The sequence below is a fragment of the Panulirus ornatus genome, chromosome 20 (genome assembly GCF_036320965.1).
Source record: "Panulirus ornatus isolate Po-2019 chromosome 20, ASM3632096v1, whole genome shotgun sequence".
Classification (NCBI taxonomy): Eukaryota; Metazoa; Arthropoda; class Malacostraca; order Decapoda; family Palinuridae; genus Panulirus; species Panulirus ornatus.
This window is the reverse complement of record NC_092243.1, coordinates 44,679,583-44,704,986: the sequence shown is the minus strand read 5'-3', so window position 1 is coordinate 44,704,986 and position 25,404 is coordinate 44,679,583. Positions and strand designations below refer to the sequence as shown.

At 41.4% G+C, this 25,404-nt stretch overlaps 1 protein-coding gene across 1 annotated transcript in view; it reads left to right on the top strand.

Annotated features, from left to right (window-relative positions):
* Positions 1–25,404, top strand: part of Sirt1 (Sirtuin 1) — a 116,094-nt gene extending 90,690 nt beyond the window's left edge. The window contains exon 11 of the mRNA XM_071674820.1: positions 24,518–25,404. Within this exon, the coding sequence (XP_071530921.1) occupies positions 24,518–24,975 (458 nt within the window). The 3' untranslated portion in view covers positions 24,976–25,404. The remainder of the gene's footprint in view (positions 1–24,517) is intronic.

The window sequence follows — 25,404 nt, the reverse complement described above, 5'->3', positions numbered from 1 at the left end:
GGTTCTGGAGAAGGCATACGATAGAGTTGTTAGAGATATTTTGTGGAAGGTCACAAGAATATATGGTGTGGGAGGTAAGCAGCTAGAAGCAGTGAAAAGTTTTTATCAAGGGTGTAAGGCATGTATATGAGTAGCAAGAGAGGATAGTGAATGGTTCCCAGTGAAGGTTAGTGTGCAGCAGAGGTGTGTGATGTCACCATGGTTGTTTTTGTTTGTTTTTAGATGGGATGGTCAGGGAGGTTAAATGCAAGAGTCTTGGAGAGAGTGGTATGTATGCAGTCTGTTGAGGATGAGATGGCCTGGGAAGTGAGTCAGTTGTTGTTCACTGATGGCTGATTTGAGTGGGAAACTGCAGAAGTTGGTGACAGTTTAGAAGAGTGTGTGAAAGGAGAACGTGAGATTAGATATGAATAAAAGCAAGGTTATTAGCTTCAGCAGGGTTAATGGACAAGTTAGTTGGGATGTAAATGTGAACAAAGAAAAATTGGAGGAAGTGAAGTGTTGTTGATATCTGTAAGTGGAATTGACAGCAAATGGAACCATGGAAGCAGAAGTGTCATAGGCTGGGGTAGGGGGGCAATGGTTCAGGGAGCATTGTAGAGTGTGTGGAAAGAGAGAACTTTATCTCAGAGGGCAAAAATATGTTTTTCTGAAGGAATATAAGTTCCAATGATATTATATGATTGCAAGGAGGGTGGATGTGTTGGAAATTAAATGTTTGAAGACAGTATGTGGTGTGAGGTGGTTTTATCGAGTAAGTAATGAAAGGGTAAGAGACTTGTGGAAATGAATAAGTGTTGTTGAGAGAGCAGAAGAGGGTGTGTTGAAGTGGTTTGGACATATGGAGGGAATGAGAAAGGAAAGGTTACCAAAGAGGATATATGTGTCAGAAATGGAGGGAACAGGGAGAAGCAGGGGACCAAATTGTAGATGGAAGAATGGAGTGAAAAATATTTTTAGGAATTGGGGCCTGAACATGCAGGAGGGTGAATGGCATGCATGGAATAGAGTGAATTGGAACAATGTGGTATGCTGTGGTCAATGTGCCATCAATAGACTGAATCAAGGCATGTGAAACATCCGGGGTAAACCATGGAAAAGTCTGTGGGGCCTAGATGTGGATAGGGAGTTGCAGTTTTCGTGCTTTACACATGATAACTAGAGGATGAGTTTGAGCAGAAAGTGGCCTTTCTTCATGTTTCCTAGACCTACCTCGCTGATGTAGGGGGTGGTGATTGGGTGTTGGTGAAAAGAGAATATATGTTTTCTTTTTTCTTTTCCTTCATGCATTTGTGCTGTTTCATGTAGGGTGAGGTGGTGTCAGGAATGGATGAAGGCGAGCAAGTATGAATATGAAAATTTGTATATATGTATATGTTATTAGGTACAGTAGGGTTGAGGGTCAAGTCAATTGGGAGGTGAGTTTGAATGGTGAAAAACTGGAGGAAGTGAAGTGTTTTAGATATCTGGGAGTGGATCTGTCAGCGGATGGAACCATGGAAGCGGAAGTGGATCATAGGGTGGGGGAGGGGGCGAAAATTTTGGGAGCCTTGAAAAATGTGTGGAAGTCGAGAACATTATCCCGGAAAGCAAAAATGGGTATGTTTGAAGGAATAGTAGTTCCAACAATGTTGTATGGTTGCGAGGCGTGGGCTATGGATAGAGTTGTGCGCAGGAGGATGGATGTGCTGGAAATGAGATGTTTGAGGACAATGTGTGGTGCGAGGTGGTTTGATCGAGTAAGTAACGTAAGGGTAAGAGAGATGTGTGGAAATAAAAAGAGCGTGGTTGAGAGAGCAGAAGAGGGTGTTTTGAAATGGTTTGGGCACATGGAGAGAATGAGTGAGGAAAGATTGACCAAGAGGATATATATGTCGGAGGTGGAGGGAACGAGAAGAAGAGGGAGACCAAATTGGAGGTGGAAAGATGGAGTGAAAAGGATTTTGTGTGATCGGGGCCTGAACATGCAGGAGGGTGAAAGGAGGGCAAGGAATAGAGTGAATTGGAGCGATGTGGTATACAGGGGTTGACGTGCTGTCAGTGGATTGAATCAAGGCATGTGAAGCGTCCGGGGTAAACCATGGAAAGCTGTGTAGGTATGTATATTTGCGTGTGTGGACGTGTGTATGTACATGTGTATGGGGGGGTTGGGCCATTTCTTTCGTCTGTTTCCTTGCGCTACCTCGCAAACGCGGGAGACAGCGACAAAGTATTAAAAAAAAAAAAAAAAAAAAGTATATGTATGTGGATGTAAATATATGTATTTGTACTTGTATGTTTCTTATTTTCGAAAACAGGAACAGAGAAGGGGATATTCCTTCTAAGGCTCAGTCCTCTGTTATTAAGACTACCTCACTAATGCGGGCAATGTTGAATATGTATGTAAGTGGATATGTCTTTCTTCGTCTGTTTCCTGACGCTATCTTGGTAACACGGGAAACGGAGATAAGTTGGGAAAAAACAATTTTCTCATTGTAGGTGATAAGGTATATAGCAGAACGATGATGAGTATGATTAGTGAGATGAGGGCATCTTGGTAGGTGGTGTAAGAAGGGCCCAGGATGATTCTGCATGTCCTTTTCTGTGCTTTTTTTTTTTTTTTTTTTTTTTTTTTTTTTTTTTTTTTTTTTTTTTTAGCTGATGTCTTTGCATATCTGTTATTGAGGACTGCCAGGCTGGGGAGGTGTAGGTGAACTTAGGTGGAGTGAAGATGGTATAGGCTTTTTTTTAGCTCAATTGGTGGGATGCTAAGTGATTTCTAATAGTGGAGAATGCACAGACGGTTTAAGAAAGATTTGATGATCTCGTGTGACACCAAGAAGTTTGAAGTCTCTGACTACCTGGAGGATGTCAGGGTGTAGTGTGGTGTCAGGGAATAGGATGTTGCCTGCACCCAGGTTGATGTGCATCATCACATTCTTGATGTGGTTCATGGTGATGTCATTATCCTTAACCCACTCTGAAGGTTGTCGATGAGGTAATGACAGTTGTTGATAGTAAGGCCAAAGGTGTTGTTGTCTGTATACTTCCAATGGTGGTTTGTGTCCTTCAGGGCATCATTGTGAAAGTGGTTCCAGATGAAAATGGCTTTATGGCAGGGGCGTGTGATGTCACTTTGGTTGATTAATTTGTTTGGGGATGAGACGGTTAAGGAGTTAAATGCCACAGTCTTATAGAGAAGGGTGGGTATGTGATTTGTATGGGATGGGCAAGTCTAGAAAGCTGTGGTTTTAGTACATTGCACATGACAGCTAGAGAATTAATGTGAGCAAATGGGGCCCTTTCATCATCTGTTCTTGGCACTACCTTATTAGCATGGGAAACAGCAATGAAGCATGAGGGAAATGATGTTTAAAAGGATTAGTAAACCCTTGTTGATAAAGAACAAGTTTGATTTTTAGAATGTTAGAGTGAGATCAGTTTTGCATTTAGGCAGATAGTGAAGAAAGTTCTAGGGGAAAGTAATTACTACATCTATGGATTTAGAAAAGGCTTGTAATGAATAGGAGAGGACTTGTGTTAGTTCAGATGCACTATAAAGTGTAGGGAAAACTTTTGAATGTTAAGGGCTTTTGTAAAGTAACTTTTGGTATAAAGAGTGGATTTAAACAAATGCAGTAGAGTTAAAGCTATGTTTGGTCACCAGTGTTTTATGTCTCAACCCTTGCAGCTGCAAGAAAACTTGGCACTGTATGTGCAAAAATCATGAGGAAAAATCTCTTGAAAACAGTTTATGGTCTTTTAAAATGAAAGATGTGCTTTGAGTATGAAGAAGGGAAAAATGAATCATTTTCTTCCTTTTCTTTTTGGCCTCGATGGAGTTTTGAAGTGAGCGCTTGGGGGCTGGAAGAGTAGCAGGGTAGGAGTGAGAAATGTATAGCAAGGAAGGAACAAAGACTGTTGAACTCGGTGTGCAGTTTTTAAAAGAGTGGGCAAAAATTTTGTCTCAAGCGATGCATGTTGCAGATAACTGTCTACTAACATCATATAATGTAAGTTGCAGCTATGGTATCCAAAGAGAAGAGCAAGTGGTTGAAATAAAGAGAGTTAACAACTTTAAGATTTGTTGTAAAACATGCACTTCATTACCACCCCTTTGTGCATTAGACTTCCCTTACACACCGCTTGTACTGTGGGAAGGAAATGAGAGATACCTCCTTTAACAGAACCTTGTATAAAGGATTTTTATTTAATAGACCTGAAGCAATATTCATTAAGTAGATATATATGAGAGTCAGTAAAAGATAGGTTTTTTTTATTAAAAGACAGAAATAAAAAAATCCATCTGATAAAAAAAAAGAACCAGCAAACATACCTGTCACCATCTTTGTTTACATTCTCTATGCCCTTTGTGCATAGCCTGCCATACTTTGCATTAGTTGTCTCATTTGCTCTCTTTTTAGCCTTCTCGTGTGTGTATCTAGTGAACAATTTAAACCCATCATGTTTGGAAAATGGCCTGCAAATGTGAGAATTGGTAAAACATCCTAGCTGCCCTGAAAAGTGATTAATATGACCCAAAGACAAGTAATATGCTGGGTTGAGGGAGGCAAGCATCAAGGACATGTGGGTCAGTCACTTGGTTTGGCTTCTTTTACTGTTAAAGTGATACTGATAATAGCAAAAGGATAGAAATAAGGAACCAATCCACTACCTCCTGCGTTGCATCAGTTTCCAACATGAGGAATAAGCTGCTGAAGGTGATGTCAAGAAGGCCGGGAAGGTGTAGGTGCGCTGTCGGAGTGCAGCAGTGATGAACAACACAGCAAGCTCTGGTGAAATTGTAAATATTGATTAGATTTAGTTTCGTATGGTATTCACATGAATGGTGTCTTCATTTTATAAATCACCATAATAATGTATTCAGAGCCATTATTGTTACGCAAGAAAGTAATCTTATAGTACTTTCTAGTGTAAAAATTGACACTCTCAAGAGCACATATGCTCAGGCACCATTTTACAATGACCCCTTTTAACAGTTTTCACTTAACATACATTACTCAAGAATGCATCTCATCCACTATAAGGTCTCTCTCTGTGCTGGAAGACGGCAATATCGATGCTTTCCATGGTGTTGGAGATGCTACTGAGGTGGGATGATTGATATGTTGTATGAACGCTACATTTGATGTGCAATTTAAAACGGGTGTAGAGATGTTGTAATTACATATTATGAATTTGTACTCTACAGGAAGGGAGTTGTACACTTGTGGGGCCCCATCTCTTATTCACTGCTATCATTCATCTCAGATTTATGTATGTTATCTGCATATGTCTCTTATGATGTATGTAAAAATTTAAAGTTTATTGATGGAGCATTACATGAGATGTGGTGAGGAAGGTGTATAAGTGAAGTATGATGGAACAGATTGGAAGCTGCCACAGTTATGTATGATGATAATGCTCTCCTGTTAATCTTATCAAAGGATTAGTTAGAATGATATGTTGGTTTGATTACACGAAGGTGGATTTTTGCAGTTTTGTTTTTGAAAGAGATGAGCTATCACTGGGCAGTAGCAGTTTTTAAGTACGAGTGGGTGAAAAATGAAGAGCAGTGGAGAAGGATAATTTAGATTATATAATTATATAATTATATAATTATATATTATATAAAGAGGTTGAACCATTATGTGACATTCATTTTTTTCATTCATTTCAAGCTAAAAGTTTGTTTTCTAAATTGTTTCTTACATTTTTCATATGTATATATATGTATGTGTGTGTGTGTGTGTGTGTGTGTGTGTGTGTGTGTGTGCGTATGTGTGTGTATGTGTGTGTGTGTGTATATGTATATATATATGTATATTATCCCTGGGGATAGGGGTGAAAGAATACTTCCCACGTATTCCTCGCGTGTCGTAGAAAGCGACTAGAGGGGACGGGAGCGGGGGGCCGGAAATCCTCCCCTCCTTGTATTAACTTTCTAAAATGGGAAACAGAAGAAGGAGTCACGCGGGGAGTGATCATCCTCCTCGAAGGCTCAGAGTGGGGTGCCTAAATGTGTGTGGATGTAACCAAGATGTGAAAAAAGGAGAGATAGGTAGTATGTTTGAGGAAAGGAACCTGGATGTTTTGGCTCTGAGTGAAACGAAGCTCAAGGGTAAAGGGGAAGAGTGGTTTGGAAATGTCTGGGGAGTGAAGTCAGGGGTTAGTGAGAGGACAAGAGCAAGGGAAGGAGTAGCAATACTCCTGAAACAGGAGTTGTGGGAGTATGTGATAGAATGTAAGAAAGTAAATTCTCGATTAATATGGGTAAAATTGAAAGTTGATGGAGAGAGGTGGGTGATTATTGGTGCATATGCACCTGGGCATGAGAAGAAAGATCATGAGAGGCAAGTGTTTTGGGAGCAGCTAAATGAGTGTGTTAGCGGTTTTGATGCACGAGACCGGGTTATAGTGATGGGTGATTTGAATGCAAAGGTGAGTAATGTGGCAGTTGAGGGAATAATTGGTATGCATGGGGTGTCCAGTGTTGTAAATGGAAATGGTGAAGAGCTTGTAGATTTATGTGCTGAAAAAGGACTGATGATTGGGAATACCTGGTTTAAAAAGCGAGATATACATAAGTATACTTATGTAAGTAGGAGAGATGGCCAGAGAGCGTTATTGGATTACGTGTTAATTGACAGGCGTGCGAAAGAGAGACTTTTGGATGTTAATGTGCTGAGAGGTGCAACTGGAGGGATGTCTGATCATTATCTTGTGGAGGCTAAGGTGAAGATTAGTATGGGTTTTCAGAAAAGAGGAGTGAATGTTGGGGTGAAGAAGGTGGTGAGAGTAAGTGAGCTTGGGAAGGAGACCTGTGTGGGGAAGTACCAGGAGAGACTGTGTACAGAATGGAAAAAGGTGAGAACAATGGAAGTAAGGGGAGTGGGGGAGGAATGGGATGTATTTAGGGAATCAGTGATGGATTGCGCAAAAGATGCTTGTGGCATGAGAAGAGTGGGAGGTGGGCTGTTTAGAAAGGGTAGTGAGTGGTGGGATGAAGAAGTAAGAGTATTAGTGAAAGAGAAGAGAGAGGCATTTGGACGATTTTTGCAGGGAAAAAATGCAATTGAGTGGGAGAAGTATAAAAGAAAGAGACAGGAGGTCAAGAGAAAGGTGCAAGAGGTGAAAAAAAGGGCAAATGAGAGTTGGGGTGAGAGACTATCAGTAAATTTTAGGGAGAATAAAAAGATGTTCTGGAAGGAGGTAAATAGGGTGCGTAAGACAAGGGAGCAAATGGGAACTTCAGTGAAGGGCGTAAATGGGGAGGTGATAACAAGTAGTGGTGATGTGAGAAGGAGATGGAATGAGTATTTTGAAGGTTTGTTGAATGTGTCTGATGACAGAGTGGCAGATATAGGGTGTTTTGGACGAGGTGGTGTGCAAAGTGAGAGGGTTAGGGAAAATGATTTGGTAAACAGAGAAGAGGTAGTAAAAGCTTTGCGGAAGATGAAAGCCGGCAAGGCAGCAGGTTTGGATGGTATTGCAGTGGAATTTATTAAAAAAGGGGGTGACTGTATTGTTGACTGGTTGGTAAGGTTATTTAATGTATGTATGACTCATGGTGAGGTGCCTGAGGATTGGCGGAATGCGTGCATAGTGCCATTGTACAAAGGCAAAGGGGATAAGAGTGAGTGCTCAAATTACAGAGGTATAAGTTTGTTGAGTATTCCTGGTAAATTATATGGGAGGGTATTGATTGAGAGGGTGAAGGCATGTACAGAGCATCAGATTGGGGAAGAGCAGTGCGGTTTCAGAAGTGGTAGAGGATGTGTGGATCAGGTGTTTGCTTTGAAGAATGTATGTGAGAAATACTTAGAAAAGCAAATGGATTTGTATGTAGCATTTATGGATCTGGAGAAGGCATATGATAGAGTTGATAGAGATGCTCTGTGGAAGGTATTAAGAATATATGGTGTGGGAGGCAAGTTGTTAGAAGCAGTGAAAAGTTTTTATCGAGGATGTAAGGCATGTGTACGTGTAGGAAGAGAGGAAAGTGATTGGTTCTCAGTGAATGTAGGTTTGCGGCAGGGGTGTGTGATGTCTCCATGGTTGTTTAATTTGTTTATGGATGGGGTTGTTAGGGAGGTAAATGCAAGAGTCCTGGAAAGAGGGGCAAGTATGAAGTCTGTTGGGGATGAGAGAGCTTGGGAAGTGAGTCAGTTGTTGTTCGCTGATGATACAGCGCTGGTGGCTGATTCATGTGAGAAACTGCAGAAGCTGGTGACTAAGTTTGGTAAAGTGTGTGGAAGAAGAAAGTTAAGAGTAAATGTGAATAAGAGCAAGGTTATTAGGTACAGTAGGGTTGAGGGTCAAGTCAATTGGGAGGTGAGTTTGAATGGAGAAAAACTGGAGGAAGTGAAGTGTTTTAGATATCTGGGAGTGGATCTGTCAGCGGATGGAACCATGGAAGCGGAAGTGGATCATATGGTGGGGGAGGGGGCGAAAATTTTGGGAGCCTTGAAAAATGTGTGGAAGTCGAGAACATTATCTCGGAAAGCAAAAATGGGTATGTTTGAAGGAATAGTGGTTCCAACAATGTTGTATGGTTGCGAGGCGTGGGCTATGGATAGAGTTGTGCGCAGGAGGATGGATGTGCTGGAAATGAGATGTTTGAGGACAATGTGTGGTGTGAGGTGGTTTGATCGAGTAAGTAACGTAAGGGTAAGAGAGATGTGTGGAAATAAAAAGAGCGTGGTTGAGAGAGCAGAAGAGGGTGTTTTGAAATGGTTTGGGCACATGGAGAGAATGAGTGAGGAAAGATTGACCAAGAGGATATATGTGTCGGAGGTGGAGGGAACGAGGAGAAGAGGGAGACCAAATTGGAGGTGGAAAGATGGAGTGAAAAAGATTTTGTGTGATCGGGGCCTGAACATGCAGGAGGGTGAAAGGAGGGCAAGGAATAGAGTGAATTGGAGCGATGTGGTATACAGGGGTTGACGTGCTGTCAGTGGATTGAATCAAGGCATGTGAAGCGTCTGGGGTAAACCATGGAAAGCTGTGTAGCTATGTATATTTGCGTGTGTGGACGTGTGTATGTACATGTGTATGGGGGGGGGGTTGGGCCATTTTCTTTCGTCTGTTTCCTTGCGCTACCTCGCAAACGCGGGAGACAGCGACAAAGTATAAAAAAAAAAAAAAAAAAAAAAAAAGGTGAAAAATGTAGAGCAGTGGAGAAGGATAATTTAGATTATATAGTCAATTAGAAAGAAATAAAGATGAATAATTTAGATTATATAGTTGGTATTAGAAAAAATATAGAGCGGTGGAGATGGATAATTTAGATTATTCAGTTGGAATTAGAAAAGATAAAGAATGATATGGAGAAAGCGGTGTAGAATGCATGGCAAAATGATAGGGTGATCAAGAAAGTGTATGGTAGTATAGATGAAAGTATGAGGAGAAAAGCTACACTTTGGATGAGATGGACTGTTATAGTGAATGAATTAACAAGGGCTAGAAGTATTGTACGTGATGATCACAGAGGACTGAATTAATTTCCCTGTAGGTAGTGAGGCAGTAAGGAAGACTATGGAAGTGGGACTGTGAATGAAACGGGGGAGGAGACTGGTTATTTTGTAAGTAAGTGTGGAGGTGTAAATGGAAATTTTAGTTTTAGTTGACAAAATCGGTTTAGCATGCGAGGTAAAAAGAAAGCACTAATATGAACGTCCCCCATGTTTCACTCAAGCACCCTAGACATGGGTTGTGTTTGTATGAGCCTGTACAGAGAGTCTTTGTTCTTTCTGGTCCATCCAGTGTAAATGGGAACAAAAGTGAAAATAGATGGACAGTCACAGTGACCAGAAAATCCAGAAACTCCAGGTCATACTGTGAACACAGTTTTGTATTCACAAAAACTATTAGTTTGTGAGAGCTTCTTACTTTGTAGAGGCTTTTCAAGCTGTAGCCCAAGTTTTGTAACTTAAGGTAGATCTAGATGATTCAAGTTGATATTGAAACTAATGTTTTATATATAGAAATAGGTATATGAATTGCCCACAGATATGGGAAATTACTATCTCATTCCATCATCTCATTTCATATTTAGGGATAACTTTATGCATGGCTTTTTACAATTGAACCAAGGTAGGGTGACTTTTACAAGGCACCATACAGTGGTTGGATAAGTGGTAATAACTTGTTTGATAAGCCTGTTGGATTTAGCCTGCATAGCCCCTACAGCGTAGATGGTTTGGTACACTTTATAGATACTTCTCGAATACACTTTCTCTACTGTGCATCCCAACTTTTCTCTGATGGTAGCTGGCAAGGTGCTGAAGAGTCTTGGGTCATGGATAAACAATTTTTGCCATCCCATGACAGCTAGAAAGTGGGTGTGAATGAATGTGGCCTTTTTTTGTCTGTTTTCCTGGCTACCTTGCTGAAGTGGGAGTCAGTGATGCTGTTTCCTGTGGGGCGGGATAGCGACAGGAATTGATGAAGGTAAGCAAGTGTAACTATGTGTATGTGTATATATGTATATGTCTGTGTGTGTGTATGTATATGTTGATATGTAAATGTGCGTATATTGGTGTTTATGTATCTATATATGTATGTATATAAGTGGATGGGCCATTCTTCGTCTGTTCCGTGGCAATACCTCACTGACTAGGGAAACACCAATTATGTATATATTATTTTATTTATTATCCTTTGTCGCTGTCTCCAACATTAGTGAGGTAGTGCAAGGAAACAGATGAAAGAATGGCCCAACCCATCCACATACATGTATATACTTACATGCCCACATATGCACATATACATACCTGTACATTTCAATGTATACGTACATATACATACACAGACATATACATATATACACATGTACATATTCATACTTGCTGCCTTCACCCATTCCCGTTGCCACCTCGCCACATATGAAATGGCATTCCCCTCCCCCCGCACGCATGTGTGAGGTAGTGCTAGGAAATGACAACAAAGGCCACATTCATTCACACTCAGTCTCTAGCTGTCCACATCTAGGCCCCACAAAACTTTTCATGGTTTACCCCAGACGCTTCACATGCCCTGGTTCAATCCAATGACAACACACCGACCCCAGTATACCACATCGTTCCAATTTACTCAATTCTTTGCATGCCTTTCACCCTCCTGCATGTTCAGGCCCTGATTGCTCAAAATCTTTTTTCACTCCATCCTTCCACCTCCAGTTTGGTCTCCCACTTCTTGTTCCCTCCACCTCTTGACACATATAGCCTCTTGGTCAAGCTTTCCTCACTCATTCTCTCCATGTGACCAAACCATTTCAACACTCCCTCTTCTGCTCTCTCAACCACACACTTTTTATTACCACACATCTCTCTTACCCTTTCATTACTTACTCGATCAAACCACCTCACACCACACACTGTCGTCAAACATCTCATTTCCAACACATCCACTCTCCTCCACACAACACTATCTGTAGCCCATGCCTCGCAACCATATAACATTGTTGCAACCACTATTCCTTCAAACATACCCATTTTTGCTCTCCGAAATAATGTTCTCGGCTTCCACAATTCTTTAACGCTCCCAGAGCCTTCGTCCCCTCCCCCACCCTGTCACTCACTTCCACTTCCATGGTTCCATCCGCTGCTAAATCCACTCCCAGATATCTAAAACACTTCACTTCTTCCAGTTTTTCTCCATTTAAACTTAATTCCCAATTTACTTGCCCCTAAACCCTACTGAACCTAATATCCTTGCTCTTTTTCACATTTGCTCTCATCTTTCTTCTTTCACACACTTCACCAAACTCAGTCACCAGCTTCTGCAGTTTCTGACCCAAATCAGCCACCAGCGATGTACCATCAGCGAACAATAACTGACTCACCTCTCTAACCACCCCATCCATAAACAAATTAAATGACCATGGAGACATCACGCACCCCTGGCGCAAACCGACATTCACTGGGAACCAGTCACTTTCCTCTCTTCCTACTCGTACACATGCCTTACATCCTCGATAAAAACTTTTCACTGCTAATAGCAACTTGCCCCCCCCCCAATACCATCTCTATCAACTTTATCATATGCCTTCTCCAGATCCATAAATGCTACATATAAATCCATTTGTTTTTCTAAGTATTTCTCACATACATTCTTCAAAACAAACACCTGATCCTCACATCCTCTGCCACTTCTGAAACCACACTGCTCTTCCCCAGTCTGATGCTCTGTACATGCCTTCACCCTCTCAATCAATACCCTCCCATATGATTTCCCAGGAATACTCAACAAAATTATCCTCTGTAATTTGAACACTCACCTTTATCCCCATTGCCTTTGTACAATGGCACCAAGCAAGCATTCTGCCAATCCTCAGGCACTTCACCATGAGCCATACATACATTGAATATCCTCACCAACCAGTCAATAACAGTCTCCCCCCTTTTTTAGTAAATTCCATTGCAGTACCATCCAAACCAGCCATCTTGCCGGCTTTCATCTTCCGCAAAGCTTTCACTGCCTCTTCTCTGTTTACTAAACCATTCTCCCTGACCCTCTCACTTCGCACACCACTTCGACCAAAACACCCTATATCTGCCATTCTATCATCTAACACATTCAACAAACCTTCAAAATATTCACTCCATTTCCTCCTCACATCACCACTACTTTTTATTACCTCCCCATTAGCCCCCTTCACCAATGTTCCCATTTGTTCTCTTGTCTTACGCACTTTATTTACCTCCTAACAAAACATCTTTTTACTCCGTAAAATTTTATGATACGCTCTCTCCCCAACTCTCATTTGCCCTCTTTTTCACCTCTTGCACCTTTCTCTTGACCTCCTGCCACTTTCTTTTATACATCTCTCAGGCATTTGCACTATTTCCCTGCAAAATCGTCCAAATGCCTCTCTCTTCTCTTTCACTAACAATCTTACTTCTTCATCCCACCACTCACTACCCTTTCTAATCTGCCCACCTCCCACCTTTCTCATGCCACAAGCATCTTTTGTGCAATCCATCACTGCTTCCCTAAATACATCCCATTTCTCCCCCACTCCCCGTATATCCTTTGCCCTCACCTTTTTCCATTCTGCACTCAATCTCTCCTGGTGCTTCCTCGCACAAATCCCCTTCCCAAGCTCACTTACTCTCACCACTCTTTTTCTGAAAACCTCTACAAATCTTCGCTTTCACCTCCACAAGACAATGATCAGACATCCCTCCAGTTGCCCATCTCAGCACATTAACATCCAAAAGTCTCTCTTTCACGCACATATCAATTTACACACAATCCAATAACGCTCTCCTCCCATCTCTCCTACTTACATACGTATACTTATGTATTCCCAATCACCAGTCCTTTTTCAGCACAAATGTACAAGCTCCTCACCATTTCCATTTACAACACTGAACACCCCATTTGCACCATTTATACCCTCAACTGCCACATTACTCACCCTTGCATTCAAATCCCCCATCTCTATAACCTAGTCTTGTGCATCAAACTTCTAACGCACTCACTCAGCTGCTCCCAAAACACTTGCCTCTCATGATCTTTCTTCTCATGCCCAGGTGCATAGGCACCAATAATCACCCATCTCTCTTTCCATCTACTTTCAGTTTTACCCATATCAGTCTAGAGTTTACTTTCTTACATTCTATCACATACTCCCACAACTCCTGCTTTAAGAGTAGTGCTACTCCTTCCTTTGCTCTTGTCCTCTCACCAACTCCTAACTTTACCCCAAGATATTCCCAAACCTCTCTTCTCCTTTACCCTTGAGCTTCGCTTCACTCAGCCAAAACATCCAGGTTTCTTTCCTCAAGCATACTTTATACCTCTCTCTCCTTTTTTCTCAACTTGGTTACATCCACACACATTTAGACACCCCAATCTGAGCCTTTGAGGGGGATGAGCACTTTCCACTTGACTCCTGTTTCTCCTTTTAGAAAGTTAAAATACTTGGGGAGGGGGTTGTCATTTCATGTGTGGCAGGGTTGCGACAGGAATGAATAAGGGTAGCAAGTATGATTTATGTATATGTCTTCGTATGTATATATATGTATACGTTGAAATGTATAGGTATGTATATGTACGTGTGTGGACGTGTATGTATATACATTTGTATGTGGGTGGGTTGGGCCATTCTTTCATCTGTTTCCTTGCACTACCTCGCTAATGCGGGAGACAGTGACAAAGTATGATGGATGATAATTATATTTATTATAAGTAATATTTTTTTTGTAATATATATTTTTTTTTTTTTTTTTTTTTTTTTTTTTTTTTTTTTTACCTCGTCGCTGTCTCCCGCGTTTGCGAGGTAGCGCAAGGAAACAGACGAAAGAAATGGCCCAACCCCCCCCCATACACATGTACATACACACGTCCACACACGCAAATATACATACCTACACAGCTTTCCATGGTTTACCCCGGACGCTTCACATGCCTTGATTCAATCCACTGACAGCACGTCAACCCCGGTATACCACATCGCTCCAATTCACTCTATTCCTTGCCCTCCTTTCACCCTCCTGCATGTTCAGGCCCCAATCACACAAAATCCTTTTCACTCCATCTTTCCACCTCCAATTTGGTCTCCCTCTTCTCCTCGTTCCCTCCATCTCCGACACATATATCCTCTTGGTCAATCTTTCCTCACTCATTCTCTCCATGTGCCCAAACCATTTCAAAACACCCTCTTCTGCTCTCTCAACCACGCTCTTTTTATTTCCACACATCTCTCTTACCCTTACGTTACTTACTCGATCAAACCACCTCACACCACACATTGTCCTCAAACATCTCATTTCCAGCACATCCATCCTCCTGCGCACAACTCTATCCATAGCCCACGCCTCACAACCATACAACGTTGTTGGAACCACTATTCCTTCAAACATACCCATTTTTGCTTTCCGGGATAATGTTCTCGACTTCCACACATTCTTCAAGGCCCCCAGAATTTTCGCCCCCTCCCCCACCCTATGATCCACTTCCGCTTCCATGGTTCCATCCGCTGCCAGATCCACTCCCAGGAGAGACTGAGTACAGAATGGAAAAAGGTGAGAACAATGGAAGCAAGGGGAGTGGGGGAGGAATGGGATGTATTTAGGGAATCACTGATGGATTGCGCAAAAGATGCTTGTGGCATGAGAAGAGTGGGAGGTGGGTTGATTAGAAAGGGTAGTGAGTGGTGGGATGAAGAAGTAAGAGTATTAGTGAAAGAGAAGAGAGAGGCATTTGGACGATTTTTGCAGGGAAAAAATGCAATTGAGTGGGAGATGTATAAAAGAAAGAGACAGGAGGTCAAGAGAAAGGTGCAAGAGGTGAAAAAAAGGGCAAATGAGAGTTGGGGTGAGAGACTATCAGTAAATTTTAGGGAGAATAAAAAGATGTTCTGGAAGGAGGTAAATAAAGTGCGTAAGACAAGGGAGCAAATGGGAACTTCAGTGAAGGGCGCAAATGGGGAGGTGATAACAAGTAGTGGTGATGTGAGAAGGAGATGGAGTGAGTATTTTGAAGGTTTGTTGAATGTGTTTGATGATACAGTGGCAGATATAGGGTGTTTTGGTCGAGGTGGTGTGCAAAGTGAGAGGGTTAGGGAAAATGATTTGGTAAACAGAGAAGAGGTAGTGAAAGCTTTGCAGAAGATGAAAGCCGGCAAGGCAGCAGGTTTGGATGGTATTGCAGTGGAATTTATTAAAAAAGGGGGTGACTGTATTGTTGACTGGTTGGTAAGGTTATTTAATGTATGTATGACTCATGGTGAGGTGCCTGAGGATTGGCGGAATGCGTGCATAGTGCCATTGTACAAAGGCAAAGGGGATAAGAGTGAGTGCTCAAATTACAGAGGTATAAGTTTGTTGAGTAGTCCTGGTAAATTATATGGGAGGGTATTGATTGAGAGGGTGAAGGCATGTACAGAGCATCAGATTGGGGAAGAGCAGTGTGGTTTCAGAAGTGGTAGAGGATGTGTGGATCAGGTGTTTGCTTTGAAGAATGTATGTGAGAAATACTTAGAAAAGCAAATGGATTTGTATGTAGCATTTATGGATCTGGAGAAGGCATATGATAGAGTTGATAGAGATGCTCTGTGGAAGGTATTAAGAATATATGGTGTGGGAGGAAAGTTGTTAGAAGCAGTGAAAAGTTTTTATCGAGGATGTAAGGCATGTGTACGTGTAGGAAGAGAGGAAAGTGATTGGTTCTCAGTGATTGTAGGTTTGCGGCAGGGGTGTGTGATGTCTCCATGGTTGTTTAATTTGTTTATGGATGAGGTTGTTAGGGAGGTAAATGCAAGAGTTTTGGAAAGAGGGGCAAGTATGAAGTCTGTTGGGGATGAGAGAGCTTGGGAAGTGAGTCAGTTGTTGTTCGCTGATGATACAGCGCTGGTGGCTGATTCATGCGAGAAACTGCAGAAGCTGGTGACTGAGTTTGGTAAAGTGTGTGGAAGAAGAAAGTTAAGAGTAAATGTGAATAAGAGCAAGGTTATTAGGTACAGTAGGGTTGAGGGTCAAATCAATTGGGAGGTGAGTTTGAATGGAGAAAAACTGGAGGAAGTGAAGTGTTTTAGATATCTGGGAGTGGATCTGGCAGCGGATGGAACCATGGAAGCGGAAGTGGATCATAGGGTGGGGGAGGGGGCGAAAATTCTGGGGACCTTGAAGAATGTGTGGAAGTCGAGAACATTATCTCGGAAAGCAAAAATGGGTATGTTTGAAGGAATAGTGGTTCCAACAATGTTGTATGGTTGCGAGGCGTGGGCTATGGATAGAGTTGTGCGCAGGAGGATTGATGTGCTGGAAATGAGATGTTTGAGGACAATGTGTGGTGTGAGGTGGTTTGATCGAGTGAGTAACGTAAGGGTAAGAGAGATGTGTGGAAATAAAAAGAGCGTGGTTGAGAGAGCAGAAGAGGGTGTTTTGAAGTGGTTTGGGCACATGGAGAGGATGAGTGAGGAAAGATTGACCAAGAGGATATATGTGTCGGAGGTGGAGGGAGCAAGGAGAAGAGGGAGACCAAATTGGAGGTGGAAAGATGGAGTGAAAAAGATTTTGTGTGATCGGGGCCTGAACATGCAGGAGGGTGAAAGGAGGGCAAGGAATAGAATGAATTGGAGCGATGTGGTATACCGGGGTTGACGTGCTGTCAGTGGATTGAATCAAGGCATGTGAAGCGTCTGGGGTAAACCATGGAAAGCTGTGTAGGTATGTATATTTGCGTGTGTGGACGTATGTATATACATGTGTATGGGGGGGGTTGGGCCATTTCTTTCGTGTGTTTCCTTGCACTACCTCGCAAACGCGGGAGACAGCGACAAAGTATAAAAATATATATATATATATATATATATATATATATATATATATATATATATATATATATATATATATATATGAATATATATATATTAATATTAATATATTTATATATATATGAATATATATATATATAAATATTAATATATTTATATATTAATATTATTATATATAAATATTAATATATATATAAATATATATATATATATATATATAAATATATATATATATATATATATATATATATATATATATATATATATATATATATATATATATATATATATATTTTTGCCGCTGTCTCCCGCGTTTGCGAGGTAGTGCAATGAAACAGACGAAAGAAATGGCCCAACCCACCCCCATACACATGTATATACATACGTCCACACACGCAAATATACCTAACTACACAGCTTTCCATGGTTTACCCCAGACGCTTCACATGCCCTGATTCAATCCACTGACAGCACGTCAACCCCGGTATACCACATCGCTCCAATTCACTCTATTCCTTGCCCTCCTTTCACCCTCCTGCATGTTCAGGCCCCGATCACACAAAATCTTTTTCACTCCATCTTTCCACCTCCAATTTTGTCTCCCTCTTCTCCTCGTTCCATCCACCTCCGACACATATATCCTCTTGGTCAATCTTTCCTCACTCATTCTCTCCATGTGCCCAAACCATTTCAAAACACCCTCTTCTGCTCTCTCAACCACGCTCTTTTTATTTCCACACATCTCTCTTACCCTTACATTACTTACTCGATCAAACCACCTCACACCACACATTGTCCTCAAACATCTCATTTCCAGCACATCCATCCTCCTGCGCACCACTCTATCCATAGCCCACGCCTCGCAACCATACAACATTGTTGGAACCACTATTCCTTCAAACATACTCATTTTTGCTTTCCGAGATAATGTTCTCGACTTCCACACATTCTTCAAGGCTCCCAGGATTTTCACCCCCTTCCCCACCCTATGATTCACTTCCGCTTCCATGTGTGTGTGAAAGTGTGTGAAAGTAAAAAGTGTGTGAAAGAAGAAAGTTAAAGGTAAAAGTGAATAAGAGCAAGGTTATTAGGTACAGTAGGGTTGAGGGTCAAGTCAATTGGGAGGTGAGTTTGAATGGAGAAAAACTGGAGGAAGTGAAGCGTTTTAGATATCTGGGAGTGGATCTGGCAGTGGATGGAACCATGGAAGCGGAAGTGGATCATAGGGTGGGGGAGGGGGCGAAAATTCTGGGAGCCTTGAAGAATGTGTGGAATTCGAGAACATTATCTCGGAAAGCAAAAATGGGTATGTTTGAAGGAATAGTGGTTCCAACAATGTTGTATGGTTGCGAGGCGTGGGCTATGGATAGAGTTGTGCGCAGGAGGGTGGATGTGCTGGAAATGAGATGTTTGAGGACAATGTGTGGTGTGAGGTGGTTTGATCGAGTAAGTAATGTAAGGGTAAGAGAGATGTGTGGAAATAAAAAGAGCGTGGTTGAGAGAGCAGAAGAGGGTGTTTTGAAATGGTTTGGGCACATGGAGAGAATGAGTGAGGAAAGATTGACCAAGAGGATATATGTGTCGGAGGTGGAGGGAACGAGTAGAAGTGGGAGACCAAATTGGAGGTGGAAAGATGGAGTGAAAAAGGTTTTGAGTGATCGGGGCCGGAACATGCAGGAGGGTGAAAGGCGGGCAAGGAATAGAGTGAATTGGATTGATGTGGTATACCGGGGTTGACGTGCTGTCAGTGGATTGAATCAGGGCATGTGAAGCGTCTGGGGTAAACCATGGAAAGTTGTGTCGGGCCTAGATGTGGAAAGGCAGCTGTGGTTTCGGGCATTATTGCATGACAGCTAGAGACTGAGTGTGAACGAATGGGGCCTTTGTTGTCTTTTCCTAGCGCTACCTCGCACACATGATGGGGGAGGGGGATGGTATTCCATGTGTGGCGAGGTGGAGATGGGAATGAATAAAGGCAGACAGGGTGAATTGTGTGCATGGGTATATATGTATATGTGTGTGTATATATATGTGTACATTGAGATGTATAGGTATGTATATTTGCGTGTGTGGACGTGTATGTATATACATGTGTATGGTGGTGGGTTGGGCCATTTCTTTCATCTGTGTTTGCTTTGAGGAATGTATGTGAGAAATACTTAGAAAAGCAAATGGATTTGTATTTAGCATTTTTGGATCTAGAGAAGGCATATGATAGAGTTGATAGAGATGCTCTGTGGAAGGTATTAAGAGTATATGGTGTGGGAGGCAAGTTGTTAGAAGCAGTGAAAAGTTTTTATCGAGGATGTAAGGCATGTGTACATGTAGGAAGAGAGGAAAGTGATTGGTTCTCAGTGAATGTAGGTTTGCAGCAGGGGTGTGTGATGTCTCCATGGTTGTTTAATTTGTTTATGGATGGGATTGTTAGGGAGGTGAATGCAAGAGTTTTGGAAAGAGGGGCAAGTTTGCAGTCTGTTGTGGGTGAGAGAGCTTGGGAAGTGAGTCAGTTGTTGTTCGCTGATGATACAGCGCTGGTGGCTGATTCATGTGAGAAACTGCAGAAGCTGGTGACTGAGTTTGGTAAAGTGTGTGAAAGAAGAAAGTTGAGAGTAAATGTGAATAAGAGCAAGGTTATTAGGTATAGTAGGGTTGAGGGTCAAGTCAATTGGGAGGTAAGTTTGAATGGAAAAAAACTGTAGGAAGTGAAGCGTTTTAGATATCTGGGAGTGGATTTTGCAGCGGATGGAACCATGGAAGCGGAAGTGAATCATAGGGTGGGGGAGGGGGCGAAAATTCTGGGAGCATTAAAGAATGTGTGGAAGTCGAGAACATTATCTCGGAAAGCAAAAATGGGTATGTTTGAAGGAATAGTGGTTCCAAAAATGTTGTATGGTTGTGAGGCGTGGGCTATGGATGGAGTTGTGTGCAGGAGGGTGGATGTGCTGGAAATGAGATGTTTGAGGACAATATGTGGTGTGAGGTGGTTTGATCGACTAAGGAATAATAGGGTAAGAGAGATGTGTTGGAATAAAAAGAGTATGGTTGAGAGAGCAAAAGAGGGTGTTTTGAAATGGTTTGGTCACATGGAGAGAATGAGCGAGGAAAGATTGACCAAGAGGATTTATGTGTCAGAGGTGGAGGGAACAAGGAGAAGTGGGAGACCAAATTGGAGGTGGAAAGATGGAGTGAAAAAGATTTTGAGTGATCGGGGCCGGAACATGCAGGAGGGTGGAAGGCATGTAAGGAATAGAATGAATTGGAATGGGGTCGACGTGCTGTCAGTGGATTGAACCAGGGCATGTGAAGCGTCTGGGGTAAACCATGGAAAGTTCTGTGAGGCCTGGATGTGGAAAGGGAGCTGTGGTTTCAGTGCATTATTACATGGCAGCTAGAGACTGAGTGTGAACGAATGTGGCCTTTGTTGTCTTTTCCTAGCGCTACCTCGCACACATGAGAGGGAGGGGGTTGTTATTTCATGTGTGGCAAGGTGGCGATGGGAATAAATAAAGGTAGACAATATGAATTATGTACATGTGTATATCTGTATATGTCTGTGTGTGTATATATATGTATACGTTGAGATGTATAGGTATGTATATTTGCGTGTTTGGACGTGTATGTATATACGTGTGTATGTGGGGGGGTGGGTCATTCTTTTGTCTGTTTCCTTGCGCTACCTTGCTAATGCGGTAGACAGCGACAAAGCAAAATAAATATATAAATATAGATAAATAAATATGAGTGGTAAGGCCATTCATCGTCTGCTTACCATCCACACCATATATTCTTGAGACCTTCCACAAAGCATCTTTATCAATCCTATCATGCCTTCTTCAGATCCATAAATGCCACATGTTGAGCCATCTGGTTTTCTAAGTATTTCTCACATACATTCTTCAAAGCAAACACCTGATCCATATATCCTCTAACACCTCTGAAACCACACTGCTCCTCTCCAGTCTGATGCTGTGTACATGCCTTTACCTTCTTAATTAGTGTAACCAGACCATCCTTGTTCTGGCAGAAACTTAGTATAGGTTTAGAATGTTGCGAGAAATTTAACGCTTTTTTGTGCGGACACACTCAAGTATGTGCTGACATACAACATCTTACTTATCTGCAATTACCAAAGTTTGAAACCTTTTCAGTGTAAGAATCACTTTCATTCATCACCTGAAACTTTGAGGCAATCCAACATCCTCAGTTTAACTTCAGGGTCCTATCCAAATGGAAAGCAATGCAATTTTTGACTTTCAGCCTTCATTCACTGCCTCTTGTGAGGAATGCTTGTAGCCTGTATGCCTTCAGCAGCTGAGCATTTACACTTTTTGAATGTCTGTACACCCACTGTAGATGCTTTAGGGCTGTGAGCCATTGTTTGTATGTTCAGTGATAAGTAAACACATTCCACATTGTATCACGGGTAAGTGCTAAAAAATGCAGTAAAAACAACGCAAGCTGTATCCATAAGGTGCCAAAGTTGGACAGATATGATTAATTACAAAATAATTCATTACTTGTTTGCACTGTACTAGGAGGAAGTTATACTCTCGTGGGGCCTCATCACTTGAACATTTTCTATTGGTCATACAGCTTTGTAAATTTATGTATCTTGTCAGTATTACCCATGATCTCAGCCCTTCTGTTTCATTTATGCAACATTCTTATACTATATTCTTATTTTTTTTTTTTTTTTTTTTTTTTTTTTTTTTTTTTTTTTTATACTTTGTCGCTGTCTCCCGCGTTTGCGAGGTAGCGCAAGGAAACAGACGAAAGAAATGGCCCAACCCCCCCCATACACATGTACATACACACGTCCACACACGCAAATATACATACCTACACAGCTTTCCATGGTTTACCCCAGACGCTTCACATGCCTTGATTCAATCCACTGACAGCACGTCAACCCCTGTATACCACATCGCTCCAATTCACTCTATTCCTTGCCCTCCTTTCACCCTCCTGCATGTTCAGGCCCCGATCACACAAAATCCTTTTCACTCCATCTTTCCACCTCCAATTTGGTCTCCCTCTTCTCCTCGTTCCCTCCACCTCCGACACATATATCCTCTTGGTCAATCTTTCCTCACTCATTCTCTCCATGTGCCCAAACCATTTCAAAACACCCTCTTCTGCTCTCTCAACCACGCTCTTTTTATTTCCACACATCTCTCTTACCCTTACGTTACTTACTCGATCAAACCACCTCACACCACACATTGTCCTCAAACATCTCATTTCCAGCACATCCATCCTCCTACGCACAACTCTATCCATAGCCCACGCCTCGCAACCATACAACATTGTTGGAACTACTATTCCTTCAAACATACCCATTTTTGCTTTCCGGGATAATGTTCTCGACTTCCACACATTTTTCAAGGCTCCCAAAATTTTCGCCCCCTCCCCCACCCTATGATCCACTTCCGCTTCCATGGTTCCATCCGCTGACAGATCCACTCCCAGATATCTAAAACACTTCACTTCCTCCAGCCTCTCACCATTCAAACTCACCTCCCAATTGACTTGACCCTCAACCCTACTGTACCTAATAACCTTGCTCTTATTGACATTTACTCTTAACTTTCTTCTTCCACACACTTTACCAAACTCCGTCACCAGCTTCTGCAGTTTCTCACATGAATCCGCCACCAGCGCTGTATCATCAGCGAACAACAACTGACTCACTTCCCAAGCTCTCTCATCCCCAACAGACTTCATACTTGCCCCTCTTTCCAAAACTCTTGCATTTACCTCCCTAACAACCCCATCCATAAACAAATTAAACAACCATGGAGACATCACACACCCCTGCCGCAAACCTACATTCACTGAGAACCAATCACTTTCCTCTCTTCCTACACGTACACATGCCTTACATCCTCGATAAAAACTTTTCACTGCTTCTAACAACTTTCCTCCCACACCATATATTCTTAATACCTTCCACAGAGCATCTCTATCAACTCTATCATATGCCTTCTCCAGATCCATAAATGCTACATACAAATCCATTTGCTTTTCTAAGTATTTCTCACATACATTCTTCAAAGCAAACACCTGATCCACACATCCTCTACCACTTCTGAAACCCTTACTCTCTTCCAAGATAGGCATATTTAAAGCACTTAGCTTTTCCTTGTAACTTAGCTTTCTTAATTTTGGTACCATATTTTATGCCCTACTCAGGAAGCTACCCTATTAACTCTTTTGTGACCAAACTTGAGAAGCATATTTTCTTTTTGGCATTTAAGTAGAATATGAACAGCTTGCTTAATTACTACTTATCCATATACTTGAAAGCTATTCTGATATTTACCAGAAGAGAGTTTGTCTCCTTTATTATTCTCCTTATGTGGGACTCTGGTATCAGGTTAGGAATGATGTTGACACTCCAGTCTTCGTACCTGGCATATGATGACAGGTCTAGCCACCAGCGATGCTAGTGATATATAGAAACCCGTAATAAACAGTAAAGCCAGTAATATTTTATGAATCCAACTTAATACATTACTTTATGGGCATAATTATGTATGAAGGCCCCAAGAATGTAAAATTTAACAGTACACTTCAAGTGTATTAAAACCTTGAGAGAGTTGATTAGATAATTTTATTTCCAAACTACATTCGTTACTGACTAAGTATACAGACAGGTCATAGGCACAAGTCAGCTACTTAGAAATTTCCTAAATATAGATATAAGGGTGTTGACTTATATTGATATTTTGCAAGTTTTTTCATTTCCCCTATTATTTTTAGAAATACACATAGTATTGCAGCTGTAGCCTCTAGGTATCTCAAATTTTTCTATGAATACCATATACCTCTTGCTCATAATTCAGGACACAAGTTTGATATTAATTACCTCATTGAGGGTGTATTTTGTATTTGTAGTCATAAATTTGGCTATTCTGTTTGCCTACATAAGAAGTTTCTACTTCATATGGTGAAAAAAAAGTATATTTATAACGTTCACCAAGTATTCCTTATATTCTGAGATGGCCAGTTTTATTCATTTGAATAGTTCTACAGTGTTCAGATTCCCAATTCTGACTGTGAGAATATCACAAGATTTATTTTTAGATTGTGTTTAGTTGTGCTTTTCTTTTTATCCTACCTTTAAGAAAAATAAATTGTTTAGTTAAACTTTTAGCTGCTTTGTCCAGACCAAAATGAAATTAAGCTCTGATAATTTTTGTATGTTGAGATGATTATATCTACTTTAGATTTCAAGACATTGGTGTTTTTCAGAAAAAACGTTCCTCTACACTGGTGGTCATAAGTACATTTTCCCGGGAGCTGAAGTGTATTATGATCCCGATGATGAATTTGAGGAGGCCAAATCTCATGGATCTGATTCAGATACAGATGAGGTTGAACCAAGAGAAGAAAGTCAAGAATCTTTTCACAGTAACCAGACTAATGCTTCCTCCAGCCATCATCCTAGATTAGGTGGAGAATTCCATTCTACGGAAACGCCGCACCTCTCTCCAGAGGATGTAGATAGTCTCCTCTCCACTGCAGATAATGGTCAAAGCCAAGAACATGTTGAAGATTGGACCAGCCTCAATGCAAGTTTAGATACCTCTTTGGATTGTGATCACACACTGTCAGGCTATGAAAGAGACAGTGACCAGCACACTGAAGAAAGTGTATCAAAAATAAATGACACCACGACTAACAGATGTTCTCCTTCATCTGAGCTATGACCTTGCTTCAGGAGAGAGATAAGACTCTAAATCTTTTGACTAAGTATTATTTTCTCAAACATTATTGACTGCTGATAAAAGAATTCTGACATCTCACTGTGAACTGGGGATTGTGAGGGTCAGTCACTAGCCAGCATAAAAGTGGTTCATTGGTGATACACCATTTCCTTTGAACAAATTGAGGGTCAGTCATCTTTATCATTAACACTTGCAGAATGAATAGCAGCTTTAATTGAAAAATTCTGTGTGATTGACTCATTATTTAAAACCGTCCTTATGTTCGTGTTAGTCTCCATTTCTACTGCAGATTTTGAATCAATAGCCAGATATAAATAAAGTTAAGTACCACATGATTAACAATAGTGTGCAATTGTTATTCTGAAAATTGTTGGACCTCCTCTTTGGACATGTGGAATAAAGCAGATGGTT